The sequence below is a fragment of the Equus quagga genome, chromosome 18 (assembly GCF_021613505.1).
Source record: "Equus quagga isolate Etosha38 chromosome 18, UCLA_HA_Equagga_1.0, whole genome shotgun sequence".
Lineage (NCBI taxonomy): Eukaryota > Metazoa > Chordata > Mammalia > Perissodactyla > Equidae > Equus > Equus quagga.
Genome location: NC_060284.1, coordinates 44037595 through 44061186, shown reverse-complemented (window position 1 = coordinate 44061186; position 23592 = coordinate 44037595). Strand labels below are relative to the sequence as shown.

General features: G+C 35.9%; 1 protein-coding gene across 5 annotated transcripts in view; it reads right to left on the bottom strand.

Moving 5' to 3' along the window:
• Positions 1–23592, bottom strand: part of LRIG2 (leucine rich repeats and immunoglobulin like domains 2) — a 56424-nt gene that overhangs the window by 10434 nt on the left and 22398 nt on the right. For 3 of the 5 annotated variants that reach the window (XM_046645515.1, XM_046645517.1, XM_046645518.1), the window contains 11 exons: positions 9838–9903; positions 8242–8316; positions 7948–8082; positions 7301–7444; positions 7032–7175; positions 6375–6518; positions 6027–6170; positions 3452–3532; positions 2658–2729; positions 2451–2519; positions 1248–1411 (listed from right to left, as the gene is read on the bottom strand). In XM_046645515.1, the coding sequence (XP_046501471.1) occupies positions 1248–1411; positions 2451–2519; positions 2658–2729; positions 3452–3532; positions 6027–6170; positions 6375–6518; positions 7032–7175; positions 7301–7444; positions 7948–8082; positions 8242–8316; positions 9838–9903 (1238 nt within the window). The remainder of the gene's footprint in view (positions 1–1247; positions 1412–2450; positions 2520–2657; positions 2730–3451; positions 3533–6026; positions 6171–6374; positions 6519–7031; positions 7176–7300; positions 7445–7947; positions 8083–8241; positions 8317–9837; positions 9904–23592) is intronic. The other 2 variants (XM_046645516.1, XM_046645519.1) reach the window with 1 other exon arrangement.

Below are 23592 nucleotides of genomic sequence, written 5' to 3'. Positions count from 1 at the left end.
ATAATACCGGTTATCCTTTCCATGCCAACATAGAAAATGGGGATTATGAACTTATATTTTACAGGGAATATCTATTAATAAAACATATTATTTGAAAGTACTTTCTATGTGCATAATTTCACCTAAAATAGTGAAAAATTCCAAACATGTCAAACATCTAACTAAAGATTGGCTTAGGACTGGCTAACAGATTTATAAATAATATATTATTAGACTGATTCACAGAAGCAGGTGTATGAATTCCTTACCTGTATCTTCACTGGATAACATTTCACTGTGCCATAAAAGTGATAAGTGAAAAAAGGATAAAATATACACTATGTTTACATTTAAAACTAAGTAAAGTCAGAAGAGAATTCGTGGCAATATAAGCAAAATTTAAGTGTTGTTAGATTCTTTGTTTTCTTCTTTAAAATGTGTAAAAACAACATAAATATGTTGTGGGCCTGAACTTCCAAGTGTCCCAAGCATCTTTAAGTGAAGGACATTGTGGAAACAGACCTGGCAATATACAGCTATCTAAATGATCAGACATACCAGTGATATGCAACACAGACCCACTGTTCTAAAAGTTCCACCATGTAAAGCTAAGAATGAGTTATTCTACTTTAAAGGAAATTTAAATGTAAAGAAAAAATTTTCAAGTTGAGAGAGAACAATAGATATATGCTTGAAATTATAAGTAAATGCTCGAATCAAGATAACTTGTCTATGACTGTCCCCCTTACCCTCCAAAAGACTCCAAACCCCTACCACTTAAAACAGAAACCATACAAAACTGGTACATTCATACACTGCTGGTGACAACATAAACTAGTGCTATCTTTTTAGAAAATACCTGGTAGCACTTTTCAAGATCTACTAAAAAAATTAAAATTATACTTTTGAATGAATTCATGTAAAAAAAAATCATACTTTTTGATTCAGGAATCTTACTATTGGATATTTATTCTAAGATTAACAATCCTCCTAAAAGGGAAAGGCCTAGATTCATAAAGATGCTACTATACTGACTTTAAAAATGATCACTTAAGAACACAGAGGAAAAAAACCGCTTATGACATTATTAAGTTAAAGAACATGAAATTTAACCTACAACTACAAAAATATAAAAATGTTGGAGAAGAACAGAGAGAAACAGAAATAGATATGCTGGTGGGAAAGCATTCTGCTTTAATTTTTTTTTTAATTCTGTTATTACGATAGTGTTATTATAATGTACAGAATTTCAAAACAAAAATACAAACCACAGACAAAATCTTTCAGATCCACATTCAGGATGCTTTGCCCTGCTAGCCATTCAGGGTGTGCACAGCTTACATTCACAGAATGTTGAAAGTTATTATCAACCAGCCACTGAAGCAACCACTTCAAATGGCAGTCACAGAGCAAAGTGCTTGTGTTCAGAATCCTGCAGAAAGAAAAAAGAAAGACCCCTTCACTTTTCATTCTAAGTTTCTTCAGCATTAAAATCTTACTACATACCTATGCATTTCTCTCGCCAAAAAATGTTTAACTTGAATCTAACCATGAGAAAACAAATTCAGACTATCAGCCTCAATTCCTCAAATATGTCAGTGTCTTTCACACTAAAAAACGAGTGAGGGTGACAAGGGCAAGCGCCCCATTTTAGATTAAAGGAGACTCAAGAGCCATTACAACCAAATACAAGTGCGACTCTTGATGGGAAAAAAATATCTACAAAGGACATTTTTTGACATTGGGGAAATTTGACTATGGACTGGATAATTAGATAATATTATTTGATCAATGTTCATTTCCTTGGGTGTGATGACAGTGCTGTGGTTATGTAGGAATATGTACTTATTCTTAGGAAATACATGTTGAGATATTTAGGAGTGAAGTGTCATGATGTCTGCAACTTTCAAAACGCAAAGCAAAATAATAGTGTGTGTGTATATATGCGTGTGCGTGTGTGTGTGTGTGTGTTTGGAGAGGCAGGGAGGGAGACAAAGAGGAAGGAAAGAAAGCAAGGAAGGAGGGAGGGAGGGAGAAAAATAATTTTTCAAAAAGCTAACAATTGCTGAATTTAGGTAAAGAGTAAACGGATGTTCATTGCTCATTCCTTTAAATTTTTGAGGTTTAAAATTTTTCCCAGAAAAGTTTGGGTAAAAGCTTACTAAATATAATGGAGCATAGACACATCTTTGTTGTGGCGAGGACATAATTATTTTCAAATTATTTCACCAAGAATGAAAACGCTTCAGCCATGTGGTAATGTGAACTGCAATTTAAACTTAGAACCACTGGAAAATTATTTGTGCTCTCCAATAGGCTTATAAAATATATCTGAAAAATCAGTGTTTTCTTTTAACGACCCCTTAAATGAACCGTATGCTTCTGGAAACATCTGGGTCACATCATCACACTTTAAGCACAACAAGCATGGATAATAATCTAATTAGAGGCAGAAAAGACAAGTTACGTACAGTTCTTTCAAGTGAGTCTGAGAAAAAGCATTTTCTTGGATAGATATTATAGCATTGTTGTTCAAATCTCTGAAATGAAGAGAAATGAAACATTAACAGTCACCATTTCTTTAATTAAGTTATATTAACACTTTAAATGGTCATGAAAACCTCTACTAACAGCAAAAATTATTTATATACCGAGCAAAATGTATGCAAAATACTTACAGATGCTCCAGGGATTCAAGACCAATGAATGCTTTCTTTGTAATTGACTTAATCTGATTTCCTTGTAAGATTCTGAAATACAAACAGATCTTTCTAATAAAGCTCTTCACTAAACAAAATTACATTCATTAAATTAAACATTTACCTACAAAAGGTGAAAATAAGCTTAACATGCATTTGTAAGAAATTTGCAAACCTTTATTATTAACCAATGCAAAGCACAGAATGAAGGCTTCTATTAAGATGCTGGAGCTCAGTGAAGTACCTGTAAACAACCATCCTGACCACTGATACACTTGGTAGTTTTCATGTGACAAACTGGATTTTATTTCCAGTTTTTCCCTTCTTAGCAAAAGATCATCAGGTCAAAGAAATTCAGACAAGTGTGAAGGCTTGCAGAAATTCTCTTAGGAGAAGATCTAAGATCTTACTTGAGAGAATACTCTCTTGCTAGATAAATTACCCATGAATCTCATATGATTAAACAGATTACTAGTTCGACTGCGGTTTCTCAGCGCACCTCTTTCACTTGAATAGAAATTCTCGTTCCACAAATAATTTCTCTATAAGTGCCCATAGGAATGTTCTTTCAACAGAAAGTGCCCCCAACAAAAAACAAAAGTAAAACACCGCAAAAAACAAACAAATAATGACAACAAAGCTTCTCCCTTTAGTGGATGAGCCAGAAGGCTCAGACTTGTTAGCCATAGCAAGTGGACATAATCCAATCACACTTATAATTGGTTCCTGAAAATATACATTTGTAGACATACATAAATATTATAAATACATACAATTTAGTGAGACTTGTGAGTCCAGCAAAGACTTCACTAGCATCTTCTATGGCCCATGAAATTTCATTGTTTCTTAAGTTTCTACAAAAATGTCAGGGAAAGACAGCTTATGTTAGTCAACATGACCATTATACCATGGGTATCAACCTGGCACAGCAATGTCAAGATGCACATGCTAATTTTGATTCTTATTTTATCAGTTATTTATGATGAAGACAACTCTCCTTTTCAAAGAATATCTGCAATAAGCATGTAAGAACTGATTCTCACGAGCTAAGATTTAAGCTGGCCTTGGTAACTAAATCAAGCAATCTGTTAAGAGTATTAATCTTCCTATCTAATAGCCCCTAATTGTGTTAGCATATTAAAAATTATAGTCAGTGTCCTGAAAAAGCAAGATGATTTCAAGATGCAGGGGATATGGCTTACAAATATGATTTCAGCCTAATGGGATTTCTAGGTGACCCAAGCCTTCCCCTGGGCTCTTAAATCTAAGATGGCTGACAAAGAGTAATGTCAATACAGAGCTTCACAGCTTGACAGCAATTAAACACGCCCCCTGGGAAGCAAAAATAATATATCTATGTGCTAGAGTGATCATTCTGGTTTCTTTAAAAGGAAAAGTATGGATCTTTTAAAATCCACTGTTCCATTCTCAGAGGAAACGCAACTGCACCATACCACGTTGTGAGGTTAAGAAATACCAGTTGGGGGTGGGGGAGGGTAAAAGGGCACAATTGTACAGTGATAAATGGCAACCAGACTTTTGGTAATGAACACGATGCAGTCTACACAGAAGTCTAAATATAATGATGCACACCTGAAATTTATTATAAACCAATGTTGCCTCAATAAAAAAATTTTAAAAAATTGTTTTAAACATGTTCATTTAAATAAGGTAGTATTATGTCCTAATATTGCTGATGTTAAAATTTTATAGCCAAGTTTCCATCATTTTGTAGATATCTTTTAGGATGTAATTATTTTAAATATAGCCTATTATTAAAAAAGAAAAGAAATTACAGTAAGGAGATAGGAGATCACTCTTCCTATTTAGCTGTATCTTTACTTGAAGTAAAAACCTAATAAAACTCATTTTATTTTGCTAAGGTATTAACACTGAAACAACTGATGGCTCAATTCTTGAGCACTTCCCCCTCTCCTCCACAGCACAACATAAACAGAACTCAGCTCACCAAAGTGAGTAAGAAGTATTATCCACTCTGGCAAGAGCATTGGGCTAAAGCCAAAATTTCTCAGATCTTATCCTAATTCTGCCTTAACTATCTCTGTGGCATTAGATAATCATTTACTACTGCAATTATTTTCCTAAACTTCAATATTAAAAGTAACAATCAGTGGTAAACTGAAAGAACCTGTTTGCCATCCCTTGACTTGCCAAAAGGCTGCAGGTGCATCTGATGTAAGTTAATGAGTTGGCACTGATCTAGTTTCACCTCTGATAATGTAAAGGGGGGGAAGGAACTCTGAATTTATAAGGCAAAATCTAAAGGAAGACTACCTCATTAAGTTAAAAAAAGATCAAATGCACATTTGTGCATGTATATACATCTTCACAAAATTATCATGCTTTCTTCCTCATTGATGGTTAGGTCGCAAAGTTGGGAGCTGGGCTCTTTTCTGAGACCATTTTATCAATTCTGAACTCAATGGCCAGAAAGTCCCTTCTTCAGGAAATTTAACAATCCACAAATTCTACTAATTACTCTTTTTCTCTTATTCTGCTCTATGTTTGAGATTATTTCATTAAAATACCTCATCATACAATTATATTCTATGATCAGGGTAAAATATTAAACTTACAGAACCATGGAATTTTAGGACTGAAATTGCCTTTAGCAATCATCTAATCCTCTTCACTGGACAAAGAGACAAAGAAAATGACACCCAGGAAAAGCTAAGTGGTTTTGTTCATGTCAGTATGGTAAAAAGCACATGAGCTTCAGTATCAAACAAAACAGGGTTCTAATCTTGGCCCAAACATTTACAAGCTATGTGACTTTAAACAAATCATTTCAATTTCTCTGAACCTCATCCTCCTGATACACAAAAAAGCAACAATATCCTAGTATTCTGAAAGCAGCTGGCACATATCAGATCATTAATAAATGTTAATTTTTTCTGTCCAAAGTTATGCAGCAAATTAGTAACAGTGAACAGGTCTCCTGCCAGAGCTGCTCCCTGTACACATCCTGCATCCTTTTGAACGAGAAGTAGTAGTGCTGGTACACCACTGGTAGTTCAAGGTTAGAGGAACAAGAAAATGTGCATTCCTAACACTAGCAACTATATTTTATTGCACTGTAACTGGCACAATAAGAGATGCTTTATTGTTTGGTTATTAACTCAGAATTAAAGTAGAAGCTGAACTGGCTAGAGATAAGTATGATTTATGTATGGGGATAGAGACAAATAAAGCTATCTTGTCCTGAGACACAACATAGAAGAACCACAAAATATTAAAATACATAAATTTGCAGATTGATTAGTTGTTTTAATTTATTTGCTTTATTGCTTTAAAAAAATTAGCAAAAAAAAGGACACACATACTTACAGTGTCTGAAGATTGGAAAGAAACCTAAAGACACCATCAGCAATGTGAGTGACTCTGTTGTCCCCTAAATTCAATCTCTCCAGTAGGCTCAGACCCACAAAAGCAGATTCATCCAGGCGGGTCAACTGGTTATAGGACAAATCACTGAAAACAGAAAACATGCAAGGTAAGGAATGCATTGGATTTTAGTTCAATTGTCAAACTTTTATTCCATTTATATGATAAATTTAGAGCTTTCAATAAAGTTCTAATAAAGAGGGATGGAATATCTCATTACTGGCCATGGGATGATTTATCCCAACCTGCTCTAAGCTCACAGCCTCCACTGAAATGCCATCCAACACTTACAGTTCGGACAGTCTCTGGCAGAACTCCCATGCATCAGGGCTGATTCTTTCAACAGCATTCTGGCTCACATAGAGCTGTTGTAACATTCGCAAGCCATACAACCACCCCTTGTTCACTTCTGTAAGGTTATTATGCTCCAGATCTCTGCAGAATTAGAGAAAGAGAAGAGAAAATATGTTTCAGAATAAGGCACTGCAATGAGAAGACTCCAAAAATGTTCATTAAGTCTTGCTCAGAGAGGCATATATCTTTGTTCAACCCAAATGAGCGAACAAATTCTATTCAATAAATATTGTTATCTTACTTAAGAGTTACTGCTAGAAGGTAGTAAGACTGTCTAAAATATCAGATCTATAAAATCAACACACCAAGAGTTATGGTATGCCTGTTCTAGATAAATTCTGATAATTTTCATCAGCCAAAACACTAAGGGAACATAAACTTTTTAAATAAAATATTTGTTAAGAATGACGACAAAAATATCAGCTAGATAACAAAGCCAAAAGAGATTTGTGTACACTTATTTCACATCAGAGATGGGAGAAAGAATCAATGTACTTTGGGATAATTAAAGCAATAATCCTAGCGATATGGCACTGAAAAGTCCCAGTCCGATTCCTTTCCTAACAATCTCCAATTCTAGTTCATAGTACTTACAATTCTTCCATGTTATCCAAGCCAAAAAAAGCTCCATCCTTAAGTTTGCTAATTCCATTCCGCTGCATTTTCAAAGATCTTAAGGAGTCAAGCCCTTGGAATGTTAGACCTTCCACAACTTTAATCCTGTTTCTTTTAAGCTCCCTTTAACAAAAATAGTTTTACAGTCAGAAAATTGCTTTGCTGATTTCCTCTAATAATAATTAAAAAGAAAAAGACACTGTAAGAAAAAAATGATCTTCTTATAATCCACTTATTTAGTTACTCACAAGAATTGGAGGTGAGGTAGCTTGAAGATCTTGGGTGGAATCATGCTAATTCTGTTCCGGTTTAACTTTACCACTAATAAGGAACTCGATAAATTATCAAAGCAACCAGCCTCCAAGACGGTTATCCTGTTATTACTCAAATTCCTAAAATGAACAAGGTAACAACAATGAGCCCCAGCTCTACCACTTAAAACTGTATACGACTTTACAAATCATTTAACTGGTCTGTTTCTTCAACTACAAAATAAGGACAATACCTACTTCATTTGGGTTGAAACAGTATGTGTCAATATGCTTTTGTAAACTGTGAAAACTCTGGCACATGCTAATTATCATCGTTATATAGGGTAAGCTGCTGTTTAACAAATCACTCCTATTTACCTTTTACAAAACCTTTAGTAAAAAGCAATCCAGAATTAAATCTCAAAAGTTACCCTGGATACTTAACAATATTTTCTGACAATAGTCCACTCTTTCTTTAAGGGGAGGAAAAAACCAACAATCCAAAAAAACTAAAAAACTGACCCTAGGCTTCTTTCACATAAGCATATCAAAATCACAATAAATAACAGACATTTCTGGAAAGTATCAATGAATAATAAACATGTACTTTAAAGTAAATCTAGCTTAAACTTTATTTCACTTACAGATATTTAAGCTGCATTCGAGGAAATGAAGATGTCTTGATTTCCGATATTATATTTGAGCTGAGATCTAAGCTCTCGAGAGCAGAGTAAAACTGGAATGTCTCTGAATTTATTTCTGGGATTATATTATGGACTCTACAAAACAAAAATTATATTGAAGCTATTGCCAGTGATCTACCCGAGGCCACAAGGTTGTCAAATAATTAAGATCAATAATTAATAAGTGTACCTAAAACAAAAAGACAGTGTAGTATTTATAATTTAAGTAAAAGATCTAAAATCTTATTTACTTACAATGAGAGTAGAGTAATATTAGAAGTTGACTCTCCAAAATATGGGATTTCTGTTAGCTCATTATAATTCATTTTCCTAGGTAGGGGGACAAACGGATTTAAAAGTTTAGTGAGGGAAATGTTACCTCTTGAGTTCTGGTTTCTTGCTAACACATTCTTTAGGATAGGTAAAAATTTGAAAAAAGCCTATGATTCAGAATGAGTTAAGACTAAATGTAGTATAGCTAGTAAAAATTAGAGATTTTAATAAGAAATGTTTTTTCATTGTGTAGATCTACAATTTTTATCAAAATTAGAAAGGTTAGGAAATATTTTGCACATTAAATATTTTTAATCCCAGCAAAAAGTTCTCTGAAGAGTTACATTTATGACAGTTAATTTGAGTCTTTCTTAAACAAAGAAGAATTAACCCATCATATCTCTTTATATGTATATTTATAATACATAATAAATTAATTACATAAATTTTTAAAAGGTGTGCAATCACACACACACACACATTTTTTCAAAGCTAAGCGAAGTTGGGGAGGGTTGCTTGAGACCACAGATGAAATTAACTTGCCCACCTAGAGATGAAACCTACAATTGATTTTACAGATGACATGAGATGTCACCATCTAATTCTAGAAGCTCTTTAAATGGATTGTCTCAAATGTCTTAGTAGCTAATCTAATACAATCACATTTCATTAACCTGGTTTTCAATCACCGAACAATCTCAACAATCCAGAATACAGAAAAGAAACCAGAAGTAAATGGCCTCTAAACAAGTCCATGAAATAAAGCTCATGTACTTCCCATGGAAGCATTTTTGGGGCTTTCCTCAGTGCCTACTCTCAGCTAATAAGCTTGTCACTTTACTGAGTCCAAAGCAGATCAGAAGTAGCCAATGTGGGGCAGGAGAGAATGCAGAGACAACGAGAGCATGAAGAAGGAGCCCCTGTCAGCAAGAAATTAAAAAGAAAAGTAAATCTCAGGGTTCTGGGGGTGTTCACTGTAGAGGCAAACAGGCCTATATATCTCAACAGTTGTGTCTCTGGGAACATCACAATGTAATAACTGACAAAAATAAAATTTTAGAAAATTCCCTCCAAAAAGTACATAATAATACATCTCCATATTAAATGAAAAACTTCACTGAGGTGAAAAATTGAATTATATTAACCACCACATTCGTGATGATATCAAAAATACTGTATTTCATATAAATCCTTAGACATGATGCTTCCATCTTAGATAAGTCAAGACATAAAAAAAGTTTACACAGCAGAGTTTCACTGGCTGAAACTTTGGCAAAAAACAGAACATATTCACTCTGAAGAGGGGAAAAATCTTTACTTTTGGCCCCAAGGAGTTAGAACAGTATGTCTACATGGTTTGCAATTTGAAATCACCAACTCAATGGCACAATGCCCAAAGAGTCTACAATAGCAACAAAGTCAAAGATAACAGTTAAGGTTTACACACAACATCTTTTAATTAAAAAAATTTTTCCCTTCAATTTTTTGACATTTCTAGACTGAACATCCTCAAATTCGTAACTCATCAAATCACCTCAAGGAATTTAGCGTAAATTTAAATAAATAAAAATAACTTACACTTCTTGTAATGTTTGAGATTCCAAGCTGATGTTCCAGGTAGACAACCGATTATGACTCAAGTCCCTAATGGAAGACAAGAGATCATTCTTAGTTTAGTGTTGGAAAGGGAACTTAAAAAAACAACTAAACAAACAGAGGAATACTAGAAGTCCTATCAAATGTGAATTTGTGTAGTATAGACAAAAAGAAGAAATGTTTATAAAGGACAAATAAAAATTTATCTAGAATTCAAAATAGCTATTTTACTTTTTCATTTTTATGAGGTTCTTTTTACTAACTAGGGAACACATTCACATGGTTCAATAATCAAAAAGTATACAAGGATATACATTAGTAAGTCTCCCGCCCTTGTCTCCAGCCATCCAGTTTTGCTCTGCAACAGTAATAAAAATGTACCATTACTTGTGCAGTGTGCCAGGTATTTTATGCATGTACCAGCAAATTTTTAAACAAATGGTAGAATAATTTACACATTATTTTGCCCCTTGCTTTTTTCACTTAACAGTACATCTTATAGGTCATTCCATAGCAGTATTATAAAGAGTTTCTTCATTCCTTTTAGTGATATCTCTCTTTATTATAATGTACTATACTTCATACATTTTTAAAAGAAATATACACTTTTTAAAGTAATATAATATAAAGTACTATATACTTTTAAAAGTAACATCCACTTTACATAATATATATTACATAATATTGTAATACACCCTACACTTTAGCTGTAGATAAACTTGTAGATTTCAAAAGTCAAGACAGTGAGCTTCTGTATCAGAAGTAGGGTTGGCCACATTCTTGATAGTGATGTGGTCTTCCTAAAAAAAAGCAATCTAGCTTCAGGGAAGGGAAATTAATCTCACTCCAAATTATGTTAATGATGATGACGATGACAGTAGTGGCAGCTAACATTTATTAAGTGTCAGGCACTCTTTTATGCACTTTATACCTATTAACTGCCTAAATCCACACAACAACCTTATGCGGTGAATACTTTTACAATCCTCACTCTCCTGATACAGAAACAGAGAAATTAATAATTTGTCAAGCCAATATCAAACAGCTAATAAGTGAAGAAGCCACAAACTTGAAATTCCATCTCACTTCTAGCAAGTAGTTTATTAGATATAGCAGAGATTTCACTGAAATTAGTCATGAGTCTAAATATTTAAATAGGCTTAAAAAATTCACCTTGATGCTTCTTGGCATCTTTACAAGGCTGAGGTGGAATCCAGCCCACACAAGCTGTCTGCCCAAGAGATGTATTATACATTACAATATGGCTAGCAATAGGGACATATGAGAGCAACATTACAGATCACTTTATCTCACTGTGCCACCACAGGCAGTTGACAGATGCATGCGGGTTTGAACGATGTCTCTATCACAGCAGAACGATTTGTTCTCAGCCACATTCATGTCTGTCCATCTGTAAAACCTAGCCACCTGCATTTAAGAGCTTAATTTACACTATAACATAACTAAGGCTAAATCAAACCATCATTTTTCCACAAGAGTTCTAAAACCTTTATTCTAAGATATCTGGCACTAGGTATCAACTCAAGGATATTCATGAATAAAGGGTGTGTTGGGAAATGTAAGAGAGAAAAATACAAATTCACTTCACACAAAAATCTTATATTCAGGGGCCAGCCCTGTGGCCAAGTGGTTAAGTTCACACGCTCCGCTGCAGGTGGCCCAGTGTTTCGTCGGTTTGAATCCTGGGCGAGGACATGGTACCGCTCGTCAAGCCATGCTGAGGCGGCGTCCCACATGCCACAACTAGAAGGACCCACAACTAAGAATATACAACTATGTACCGGGCGGCTTTGGGGAGAAAAAGGAAAAAAATAAAATCTTAAAAGAAAAAAACTTATATTCAGATATTTCACCCAATTCACTCTTGCTACTAGACAACAAACACAGAATTTCATACAAGTAAAAAGATGTTTATTTACTGTGGTAAAATTTCACCTGAAGGAGAAATTCAGCTGTTGTAATTTAAATTAGACATTCCATATTCTGCCCCAAGGTGGAGGGTCTGGCAAATAGAGAGCTAACATCATCTGTGTAGCAGCCCAGCATAGTATGATTTAATTCTACATCTCATGCTTGCTGAAATTTAATTTTTTTTTCCTTTTACAGATTAAGGGCTTTCATTTTCATCATAACAGTGATTCTAATGCCTTTCCAAGCCCTAATACCCCTGGCAGTCTAACTCTTGACTGTACTCATCCCCTACAGTTCTCCCATAGATGTCAATGATCGCCAGATAACCAGTTTTAAAGAAAATCATTATTTCAGAAATCTAAAGCAATCAAATTAAACTCAACTTACACCTGTTATAAACGACTTAGTATCAGTGAAAACTGTCTAGTGTCTCTATTAGAAAGAGTAATTTTCTATGTATCTTTGAAGAACTTCTAAGGCTTTTTGATGAAATCCAAAGGATACCTGAAATACTTTGGAGCCTCTCTACAGGACAATCCTGCCTTAAGAATATACGCCTCACAGACCAGAACTCTATATAATAAGGCTCTCTGGACCCTTCTGCAACACATCCACATCGAATGTTAAAAAGCACTGACAGTGAACTGAAATAGACTCCCAAATTAGTACTATCATAGAAAGCAACTAGGATAAATCAGAATAGCTATTTAAGTTACCAAAATACCAGGTGTCTGGATAGAATTATACAGATTGATTTGATCATCATGCATTCAGACAACAAACATTTAGTGAACCACATGTCAGGCACTGTGCTAAGTGCTAGAGTTACAAACACTGTGAACCTTACTAACCTTTTTCTTTGTCTTTTTTGAAAGCAACACTTACTGTACTCACGAGGTGGAATCACCCTATAACTGTAAACACAAATTCAATATCAACTCTACTATTCTCCTTCACTGGAAATGTGTAAATTAACTTTCTTTTATACTTAAATTTCACTCTGGAATTGAATCATATTACATGTGCTTATGGGGGTACAAAGAACCACTCTTGCTCTCCATAAGCATGCCTTTCCTATTTTTTTTTCTTACAGTACTCCAAAAAGGATGAAGACTGAAATTTGAAGACTTCAACTATCAGGTGTAAAACTCTGAGATTAAGAATTTGGATCACTGTTTCAAATAAAGTCTCTCACAATTCTTCCAGTGGCCAATCATTAATTCCATTTAGTTTGAATAAGCTAATACTGGTTTGTCTGGGTTTTTCTAAAGTAAGAGTCCTGAAATAGAAAACTGTCTTTCAAAGATTTTCCCATTGAAATATCCCTAAAATGTACTTAAAAACTTAATGTAATCTAATGCTTGATAAACTTAACCTAAAAAGTCTAGCTTTCTAACAGTCAATAATCTTTCCTTTATTTTTTAATACCACTAATATCTGAATATTTGTAGCTATAATGAGTGGAGAGTAAAGGTCTCAGAGAGGCTTCATCTCAGTGCTGCAAACTCAGCTCCCACTTGTGCTCATCCACAGGGATGGAGCTGTAATAAATGATGAATTATTGAAGTTCTTGATATCATGTGGAGCCAGAGGTGCCATTAATGTAGTCGTTTAGTACCATCAGGGTGTAAATAATTTATAGGATGTACAGAGAAATCACAACAGTTTTAGGAGAAGAATCAAGTTCTGCAAGCTAATTGCAAAGAAGTCCTGCAGCAACAGAGATGCAGGGGTTTTCTCCTACCCAGTCACATAAATACACTTTTGAGTCACTGTCAATCTTGTTTTTGAAAATCTGCAGCGCTAACAGGCCAAACTGCAAACTTCAATAATATGAAACCTCTGATACAGGGGCCCTTTGCAAAAGTTAAAAAATAAGAACATGTTATACCCAATAGTTTGGGTATGACAATGCTTTCCATATTTATCCATCATAACTTGCCATTTATGTATAGAAATCCATGTATATCTAGCATAATTTACTTTTAAAATAATACTCAGGATTAGCATTACGATCAATTACAGTACTGTGATTTAACATGATGATGATCTTGAGTACTCTTGAAGAATACTAAACACAAGGATTCCAAACAACTCTTAAACTTCTGTCTGCATTTAGGTTTGCTTTTCCTTTACCACTAACAGCTTGGCACCAAAAGCTATCCATTCCTGGAGCTGTCAGCCTTCCTGTCTATAAAAGCGCCACTTGCAATTTTTCTAATTTGTTGCTTCTAATCAACTGTCATAGGCTAGGAAACCCCAGTGTCTGTTAGAACTGTCTGAAATAGGAGTAAATGAGATCTGAGTGAGAGTCTGAGAGGCTCCTTTATGAATAAATGCTTCCTGGAGGCATTTTTGCTTTTTGGTTGAACTAGAGATGGCTAGAGATATTGGATAAATATCTTTAGGATAAATAAGATTTTATTACAGCATGAAGCATAATGCTACTCCAAATTAAACTTTCTATCCTTCACTTGCAGTACTTATTTGTAATACACTGTACAACACCTTTTATATGAATCCAAAAAGCTGGAGGTGGCAGGAAGATGGGAGCATCCATTTCAAGAATAAGAGGCATATTTTATTTTCTTCCATTATTTTTCCTTGGGTTCTTAATGATTAAAAATACTGCTTCACTGGGGGAATACAACAACAGAAAAACAGGAAATATGGATTCTACAGTTCCATTTAAGAAAAGAGTGTTCACATGCCAAGTTCTGGGACCTTGGGTGCGTCATTTAACCTCTTTAACTTCAATTTCCTCCACAGTTAAATGAGAAAACTAGTACCAACCTCAGTGGATTGCTCAGAAGATTAAAAGAATATAAATAAAATGTTTAGCAGACAAGTCAGTGTGTAAACAGGTTATTACATAATACTGGATTTGAAATAGGATAATGGTCCAGCACTATCACCTTCTCTGAGTATTTATCTATTGTACATGCAGGCATAATCCACTTGCCAAGGAAAAACTTTAATAATTGGAACTATTCCCTTACATTAACTTATTAAAGTAGTAAACTAAATATTGTTTCTGAATCCCAATTTCATGAGAAAGACACCAATAACAAGGCGGCCCACCAAAGATTTGCTCAAGTTATTGAGGAACATACCTATATCACAAGATTTGATGTTTTAGAATAACCCAGTGATACTCCTAATAATCTATTCTACATATATATTCATGTTATTATGAAGAGGTATCTACCAGGAAGTTACTGTAACAGCAAAATCACAAAATGAAAAGCAATCTAAATGTTTATTAAAATGGGATCAATTAAATACCTCATGAAAGTTTCATACAATGGAAATCTCTGCACCCAGTAAAAAGAATAGCATAAATATTTATACATACTTCATAGTATGGCTTCACATGCGTGTGTGTTTTAAAGAAAAGGAAAAAGATACATTGTAAAAATTCAATAAGTATACCCAAGAAACAGTTAACAATGGGTTTTCCTTATGTAGGACAAAGGAACTTGTTAGTTTTCCACTTTATATGCTTCTGTACTGTTCTAATAGTCTACCATGGGAAAGTGTTACTTAAAAATAAACTCGGGGGCCGGCCCAGTGGTGCAGCAGTTAAGTGCGCACGTTCTGCTTGGAAAGCCTGGGGTTCGCCAGTTCAGATCCCGGATGCAGACATGGCACCGCTTGGCATGCCATGCTGTGGTGGGCATCCGACATAGAAAGTGGAAGAAGATGGGCACGATGTTAGCTCAGGGCCAGGCTTCCTCAGCAAAAAGAGGAGGATTGGCAGCAGTTAGCTCAGGGCTAATCTTCCTTAAAAAAAAACCAAAATAAAATAAACTTGCATATAAAATCTATCTTTAACCCAGAATGTGATGGGAATAAGATTTTAATTGTTACTTTTCTAAGAGATTAGAATTCTTCCTACAGAATGTTTTCAGAATAATGCCATCCATGGACCAAACTAGGTTAATTATGACCCTAGACAAGGGGAAAAAAAAAAAACCCTAACAACTAGATGTTCTCTTATATTCCTAATCAGTAATATAGCTCAGAAAAACAGTGGGAAACGCAAACATGCTAGACTGCTTATGGACTGATTTATGAAATAATAAATCCCATTTTAGAACCTAGTGTCTGGCCTTCAAATTTCAAGCCAGTGAAGAGTTGAATTTTTAGCCAAGAGTACAAAACTATAGCACACTAATCTCATGTTTTTAATGTCTTTTTTCCATTTAGAATAAAATAATAATTCAGCAATAGCAGAACAAAGACTATTGCTTATACATGAAAATATACAGAAAACTATGACATTTTCCATCATCATTAGTGAGCTTTTCTGGGTATCAACTGGGTTCACATCTTTCTACCAGATTATTTATATTTTATTATAATTATTAAGTTATTCTAAAGATTTTTAGAAGTGAATGGATATTAAAACAAGTCGTATCACTTACATTACTGGCAGAGAAGGAAGGTCTAATCAAAACGAAGCATTAGTAGGGTTTACCATTATTAATGTAATCCATCATTCCCTAATACCCATGTAGTTTAACCTGGCACCAAGTCTAACATCTCAAATAAGCATACTTATACGTAGGGTTGGCTATGCTTTTCCTGCTGCAACCCGCCAAGATTCTGATTATATAACCAAGATGTCATGGTGATTTTGAAACAGATACATAAAAAATAAAAATATGCAAGAGAAACCCAAAGTTAAAAAGCATTTATTTAAAATTTATTTACAACACACTTCACTAAAGTGTACTGTTTAACTTTAAAACTGCTAATCCCACCAATAGTTATTATGACTATTATGACTATTCCAACAGTTAAATCTGTTACAAATAACATAAATGCAGTCTCTTTTGGGGGTGGGGGGGAATTGGGGAAGTACAAGGGAAAGAGAGGTAAAGAACACACACTTAAAAACAAACAGGTTTTTAGCAAAGTAAAGCTTGCATTAACTACTGTCCATCTAGTTTCTGTGCCAAACATGAAATTAATAATTTGGATGGGATAGAATTACTTAAATTGTTTTATTTTTTGATTTTCATCAGCTGAACATCTTAACATTTTTGACATCTGGAATAACACAGAATAAACTGAGTCATCTACTTTGATGTAGAAAATATGGCATAAGAATGCATTCAGATTTTTTTTTAAACATCTTTGTTAAGCTCTTAATATGATGTATTTTCTCTACTGCTTAAATGCCTGTGTTCCTTTAGAATTGAAGGACCTTCAAAAAGTAAAGTGTACCACATAAAATGTCATGGACCTAAGATGAGGGAAATTTATTTTCTAGCATCAGGAAGCCAAAGGATTACCTTAATATATAAGTAACTCTTTGATTATGCATGTGGTGACTATATATGTTGTATATCAGGAAATGCAAAATATTCTTAATATAATGAAATATAATTAGGACAATAATCTCAATAAAAATACAAGTGTCCACCAAAGCATAAAAGACTTTTAAAGAATTAAGCAAAGCACAGATCTCAATTAACATTCAGTAAGCAACAACTGTTTATGGCTCAGTGGCTCTCCACCACTGCTGCACATCAGCATCAGCAGGAAAGATTTTAAAATACTGATGCTGGGGTCTCACCCCAGACCAATCAAATCAGAATCACTGGGGGTTGAGGCCCAAGCACTGGTATTTTGCACAAGCTCTCCAAGTGACAGTCTAATGTGTAGCCAGTGCTGAGAACCGTTGCACTAGTCCAGAAATCTAATAACCCAAAGCCTGATGGCCAGAGGATGCTCTGTTAGAATTTTTTCAATTCTTTTCCTTTTCTCGCCTTACAATAAACCTGCCTGTCAACAAAGATTTGATACTTACTATATGCCAGGCATTGCACTAAGTAGTAGCGAACAAAACAGACATTTTTAGTCTACACAATCACTCTGGGAGTTTATAGGATCACCTTCCACTAAAGCCTTACTGACACTAAAATGCCATTAAAGTATATTTACTATCAAGATAAAATGCCTATAAAACAAGTTAACTATTTGCACCACAGACAGGTGGGATAGAGGGGGTAGAGGAAGGAATGCTTTTATCTCTATTTAATACATTTCTGTTTTGCATGATTTTTTTTAAAGAGCACATATGCTCATGAATAAGCCCTTTTATAATTTCTTTCTGTATGTTTCCTCAAATAAGATTTTAAAAATAAATTCCTAGATAAATGCAGCAAAACATATTGGTAGATTCTGGGCTAGGTATTTCACTGGGGAGGAGAGTCAGGGTTTGGGTAGCGAGGCTAACAACCCTAGATTTCTTTACCTCTTTCCAGTAGTAGTCTTGTTTGTCTTTCCTAATCCCTTAACTATTGTTCCCATGCCCGGCAAGATTTTATCAAAACAGGCAAAAGCTGAAGGTAAAAATTCTTAGGGATATAGCACACTCTCTCTTTTCTTTCCAAGTGGTTCTGACATCTAAAATTAAGTGCCATTCAGGGCAAGGGAACCAGTGGAGGCAATGTTAATATTAAGAGAAGCAAACAGATTGTGCAAAGAAAAGCAATTAAACCAACGTGATAATTTTTCCCCTACCAAATTAGCAAAAAAAAAAAATAATTTTAATGATAACCAATACTAGAAAAAGTATGTTAAGACAGGCAGGCACTCTCACAGTGCCAAAAGGAATTTAAACTGGTAAATTATGCAAGACTCAACATAAAATATCAAGACATTTCAGGGTAAACTTATGTTCACAACCAGCCCTAAGTGACCTGTATCAGATATGCACTAGATCAGATTCCTTAAGGCTCTCTCATTGTAGGCTTTCTTGTTTAGGTATCTTCTGAACTAACAAAAATGCCTTGAAGATTACTGTAACAGATTTCCTGAGGTCACATCTGTTTAGCACTTCCCCAGGTGGCTCAGGATAAAGAAGATGAAATATATTAAAATCCTTAATACAATGAAAAACAGCATATTGTACATGCTTTGAAATGATGTTGAAAGCAAAACAGCTCATTCTAACAGTAGTATGCAAGCGAAGGTCAATGCATATTGGATTCTGGAAATACTATAGCAGCATATTCCCATTCCTCCCAAATCTGCTTTAAGGATTTACCAGTAATTTAAACGATTAAAACTGGTATTTCTGCTAGAGCTTTGAAAGACATGCTATGTGACCCTGTCTTTGCAGTATCCCAACTTTAGAAATGGGTGGCTGGTGTACAGGTTAGAATGAAGTTGTGCACTATTAAATTCCCCAAACTACAGCTGCAAGCCATGACATGCTGTGTGCAACTGATTATTCACTATTATTCAGTAAATATCTAATAGATGCTGCAAAGCCCTATAAAAACAAAGATGATCAGAATAAATGTAAGATTATTTGTGCATGCACAAGTTTTTCTGAATTTTGGTGCAATTAGACAAAACATCCCAGACAGACCGAGATGGGAGCTAGAGTTAGCAGTAACTTAATGTACCTAAATTTAGAATTTTTCTTTTCTTTTTTCTTTAAGATGATCTTAAAATGCAAAAAACTAGTCAAGATAATGCCCTAATTCATTCACAACGTTTACTATGGAGAATGAAGTACCTTGAAAAGAAACCATCTAAGAAGATATTTAAAAGACCAGAGAAGCAAATGAGAAAGCACTGCTTTAATTTGAGAGTTCCTCCTGATCTCCCTCAAAAAGCACAGCCGCACACTTTCTTTAATTATTTAATGCGTGCATTCAACAAATATTTCTGAGCACCTACTACTGGTCACCGCAATCTACAGCAATGAACAAACAGACAAAAATTCATGCCCTTGTGATATTTACATTCTACTGAAAAGAAGACAAAGCCAAATACGTAGCATGTCAGAAAATGATGCCTGCTAATGACAAAAATAAAGTCAAGAAAGAGGTCGAAGCTGTCTCTGGGAGAGGAGAGAACATGAACGTCCTGAGCTTCTAGAGACCGTATAAACAAGAATAAAGGGCATAATGAGACTCATGCTGATGGACAAGGGCAGATACTGCCTCTTAGTGAGGATGAGGGTTAAGGGGAAGGGGGGGAACTTTCCAGGAACAAGCACAGTTTTTTACCACTCTGGTAAACGTGGAACAGAGTGACATTATCCAGAGAAGGCAGAGCTTCCTACACATTCCCGCCTACAGAGGCCAACAGGCCAAGAGATGGAAATCCTACCTGGGTTTGATCACAGAGTAAACTAGGTTTCTAAACCCAGTGTCTGCTCAGCCCATAGCCAATCTCATTTCTCTATAAGACATATCATGAATATCATGGACATACGATGGAAGGAGAAGTGGAAAACAAAGTAGATAGTAGTAATTTAAGTAAACATTAGGGACCTTAGTAGAAAAGAAATCTAACCTGTACCTTTTTTAAAAGGACTCATTTTCAGTTCACCATCTTGTTGTTTAACCCAATTAAAGTGGATTCTTTTCACATTCCAGCTGGATTATGGGACTGAAAAGCAACAAGTTATGTCAAAATTATGTTTCTCCTTCTCACAGTTTTCTTCACAATCTTTATCCTCCACATGCAATAGAAAAGTGAAAGAGTTCATTTTCAGAAAAACGAACATCCGGAATGAACTTAAAAGGCCCTCAAATCAACACCCCTACCATACCATCCTTCTAAAACCTAAGAATGTTTTCCAAAGTCTCTCTCAATCCTGACCAATATCACTACAAATACAGAAAGAAAGGATACTACAAATTATCTGCCCCTCTAGGAAGGAAATGTGAAGTAGAGGGAAAGCTATGCAGTTTTTGCTTGACGTCACACAATTCACTGGTAGTGCGCTCAGGACTTTTGAAGGGGTCAAGGCTGGCTCAACCCATTAACCAACAGTGAAAATTGCCAATGTCAGTTATACAGAGCCGCAGCTAAAGAGGCTGAGGTTCAAGTCACATACAAATTTGGAAAGACGTCCCTAGAGTTATTCAATATAAGTTAATGTCCTCTGTGTATGCGAAAGAACTAATGTGTTCACAACTATTCTAAATAAATGCAAGCAAATCTTAAACAGTTACTATAATGAGAACAGAAGGAACTGAGAAACTACAGAAACTAAATATACATGAAATCCCGTTAATCCAGTACAGCATGGTTCCCAAATACTGATCCATGATAAGTCTTCACCAGCCCAAAAGGAAAATAGTAAGCACAAGGTTACAAGTTTTCCATAAAGCTAAGTTTATTTAATCTACAGAATTGTCATTAACTCTAAAATTATGTACTCCTAATTTTTTGGTGCTATCATGAAATGACCATGACAACAAATAATTGGAAGAGAGGGGTCCTAATGTCCTTAGCAAAACAAGAAGTTGACTAATCTACCTGGTCCTCCAATTCGTGTGTGTGTGTACGCACATGAGCACAAGCACATGTGTGTAAAATCAGAACAATGTTACATACAGAGCTCTGCACCCATGGAGAATCCAGCCAAGTTTTGAATAACCAAACAAAATTTGCAAGAGTTTCTGATATAGAAAAGCAGACAGACAGTATCTAAACAGGTTCCTCTCCAGGAAAAATTCTCTTTCTATGTTTACTCACACACACAAACTCCTGACACCAGATGTGTGGTTTTTCCCCACATCAACCAATTCTCCAACACCAGCTGGATGTCCTACAATTCAATTCAATTCAATTCAATTCAATTCTGACACTACCTGGAGTTAGTGCAGACCCCACAAGATAAGGGCTCAGTCCCACAAGACTGTCCCTCACTTCAGACACCAATCATAAATAGTAGGTCCCCATGATACGCACAACTTCAGTCCAACTTGGCTACAAATCAGAGGTTCCTACGACCCCCTCCTTGGAGTCAATCACTTCCTACAGCTCAGGGAAACACTTACTTACATTTACAAGTTTATTATATAATAAAAGATGTGATAAAGGACACAGATGAACAGCCAGATGAAGAGAGACATCGGGCAAGATCCAGAAGGTTCCAGTGCAGGAGCTTCTGTCCCTGCAGACTTGGGGTGCACCACCCTCCCAGCACGCAGATGTGCTCACCAACCCAGAAGCTCTCCAAAACCCATACTTTGGGGATTTTTATGGAGGCTTCTTCACAGAGGAATGATCAATTGTTAACTCAATCTCCAGCCCCTCTCCCTTTCCAGGAGGATGGGGGCGTGCGGCTGAAAGATCCAAGCTTCTAATCATAGCTTGGTCTTTCCGGTGACCAGCCCCTATCCTGAAGCTATCCAGCAGCCCACCAAGAGTCACCTCTGTAGATCCAACAGCACTCCTATCCCCCAGGAAATTCCAAGAGATTTAGAAGCTCTGTATCAGAAATCAGGGTAAAGATCAAATATAAGAACAAAAGATGCTCCTAGTGCTCTTATCACTTAGGAAACTAGAAGGGTTCCAAGAGCTCTGTGCCAGGAAACAGGGCCAGAGTCCAATACCTACATTTTCTATTATTTCACAGCCCAGCTCCTTGGTCTCTTGCCACAGACCCCTTACAGGAAAATGATGTACAACGCAAAAGATACCAGCACATTATCAGAATGCCATTCAGTCATTAATAATAAGTCCAGTCCATCACCATTTCATAGGAAAAATGCCTTCCAGAACAAGGCCACTCAGGTTTGCAGGCTTCCATTCAATTCTGTCAGGTTACAAAAGCAGGAGCAGTCTAGGCAAACACAGTTTCACCCTTTCAGTCATGTGGCATAAGTGAGTTAAGAGACATATCATCTCTTACCCTGAGCCTCTTCTGAGGTGCTAATATTGGATTTCTCTCATTATACAACCCATTTAGTCATTCCTTTACCCTCAGCTACTATTGCTCCTTCTCTCCAGTTATATCCGAACTCTTCCACTTTTGGAAGGGACATCAGGTTCGGCCACTGTGCTGGTCCAGATTGCAAACAGCAATAATAATCCAGCAAATATCTCCCCCTCGATCCACTCTGTTCAGTTAGGGTAAGGTTACATAGGCACAGAACTAGTGAGTTATTTTTACCACCAGGCAATATAGCAGCATTCACTGTTAACCTCAATTTTACCAGATGGAGTGAAGGCACAATCCACTCCTTCAGGGCCTTAGGAATTCTGGTCCAAAGTTTAAAAATACAGTTACAGTTTCTTGCTTAGGAATCATGCTTGTTTCTGGCACTTGTAAGTGCAGCCCTCATCCTATGACCACTGTATCAACTAGGGAAAAAAAACTTGAAGTGATATGGGGAAGAAAGAAAAAAGTATGGTCATTCCACCAGCATACACCTCCCCCGATAAGAACTGCACAGTCATTCCAGCATCCTTCCTCACCCTCCATTCCCCAAATCCACCAGAAAAAGAGGACTCTAATTAGTAGGGCCATTCCTTTAACCCCAACTCATGTTGAGTGTGAGCACACTTTCATGAAGGTATTTAAGCCAGCCCTTCATGTCTTTAGCTCCCCCCATTTTAGACAACCAATGTTTTAACTGCCTGTTCCAGTTCTCAAACTAGTACTCTGAGGAGGATATCTCTCTGCCCATTGTTGGACATTATGGGCTGTAAAGTATATTCCCTGGTCTGAAGAAATAATGGCCAGCCATCCAAAGTGGCATATGTTATCTTTTGTTCCGGTTCTTTTATAGCACTGTGAGCATTTGCATCTACCATCAGATAAGCAAAGCTCAGTCCACAGTCAGTGTCTATCCCTGTCAGGACCCATCTGTAGCCCCCAAGGGCTACAAGCATCAGTCTCACCTGCCAGCTATGCTCAGGGCCTTCCCACCAGGGTATCTCCCACAAAGCCATCTGCAGTCTCTGTCTCTTTTGCTTACAGACAGAACAGTTCTTACTGGCATTTTGTGCCTCAGAGAGTGCAAAAGGAATATGTCTAGA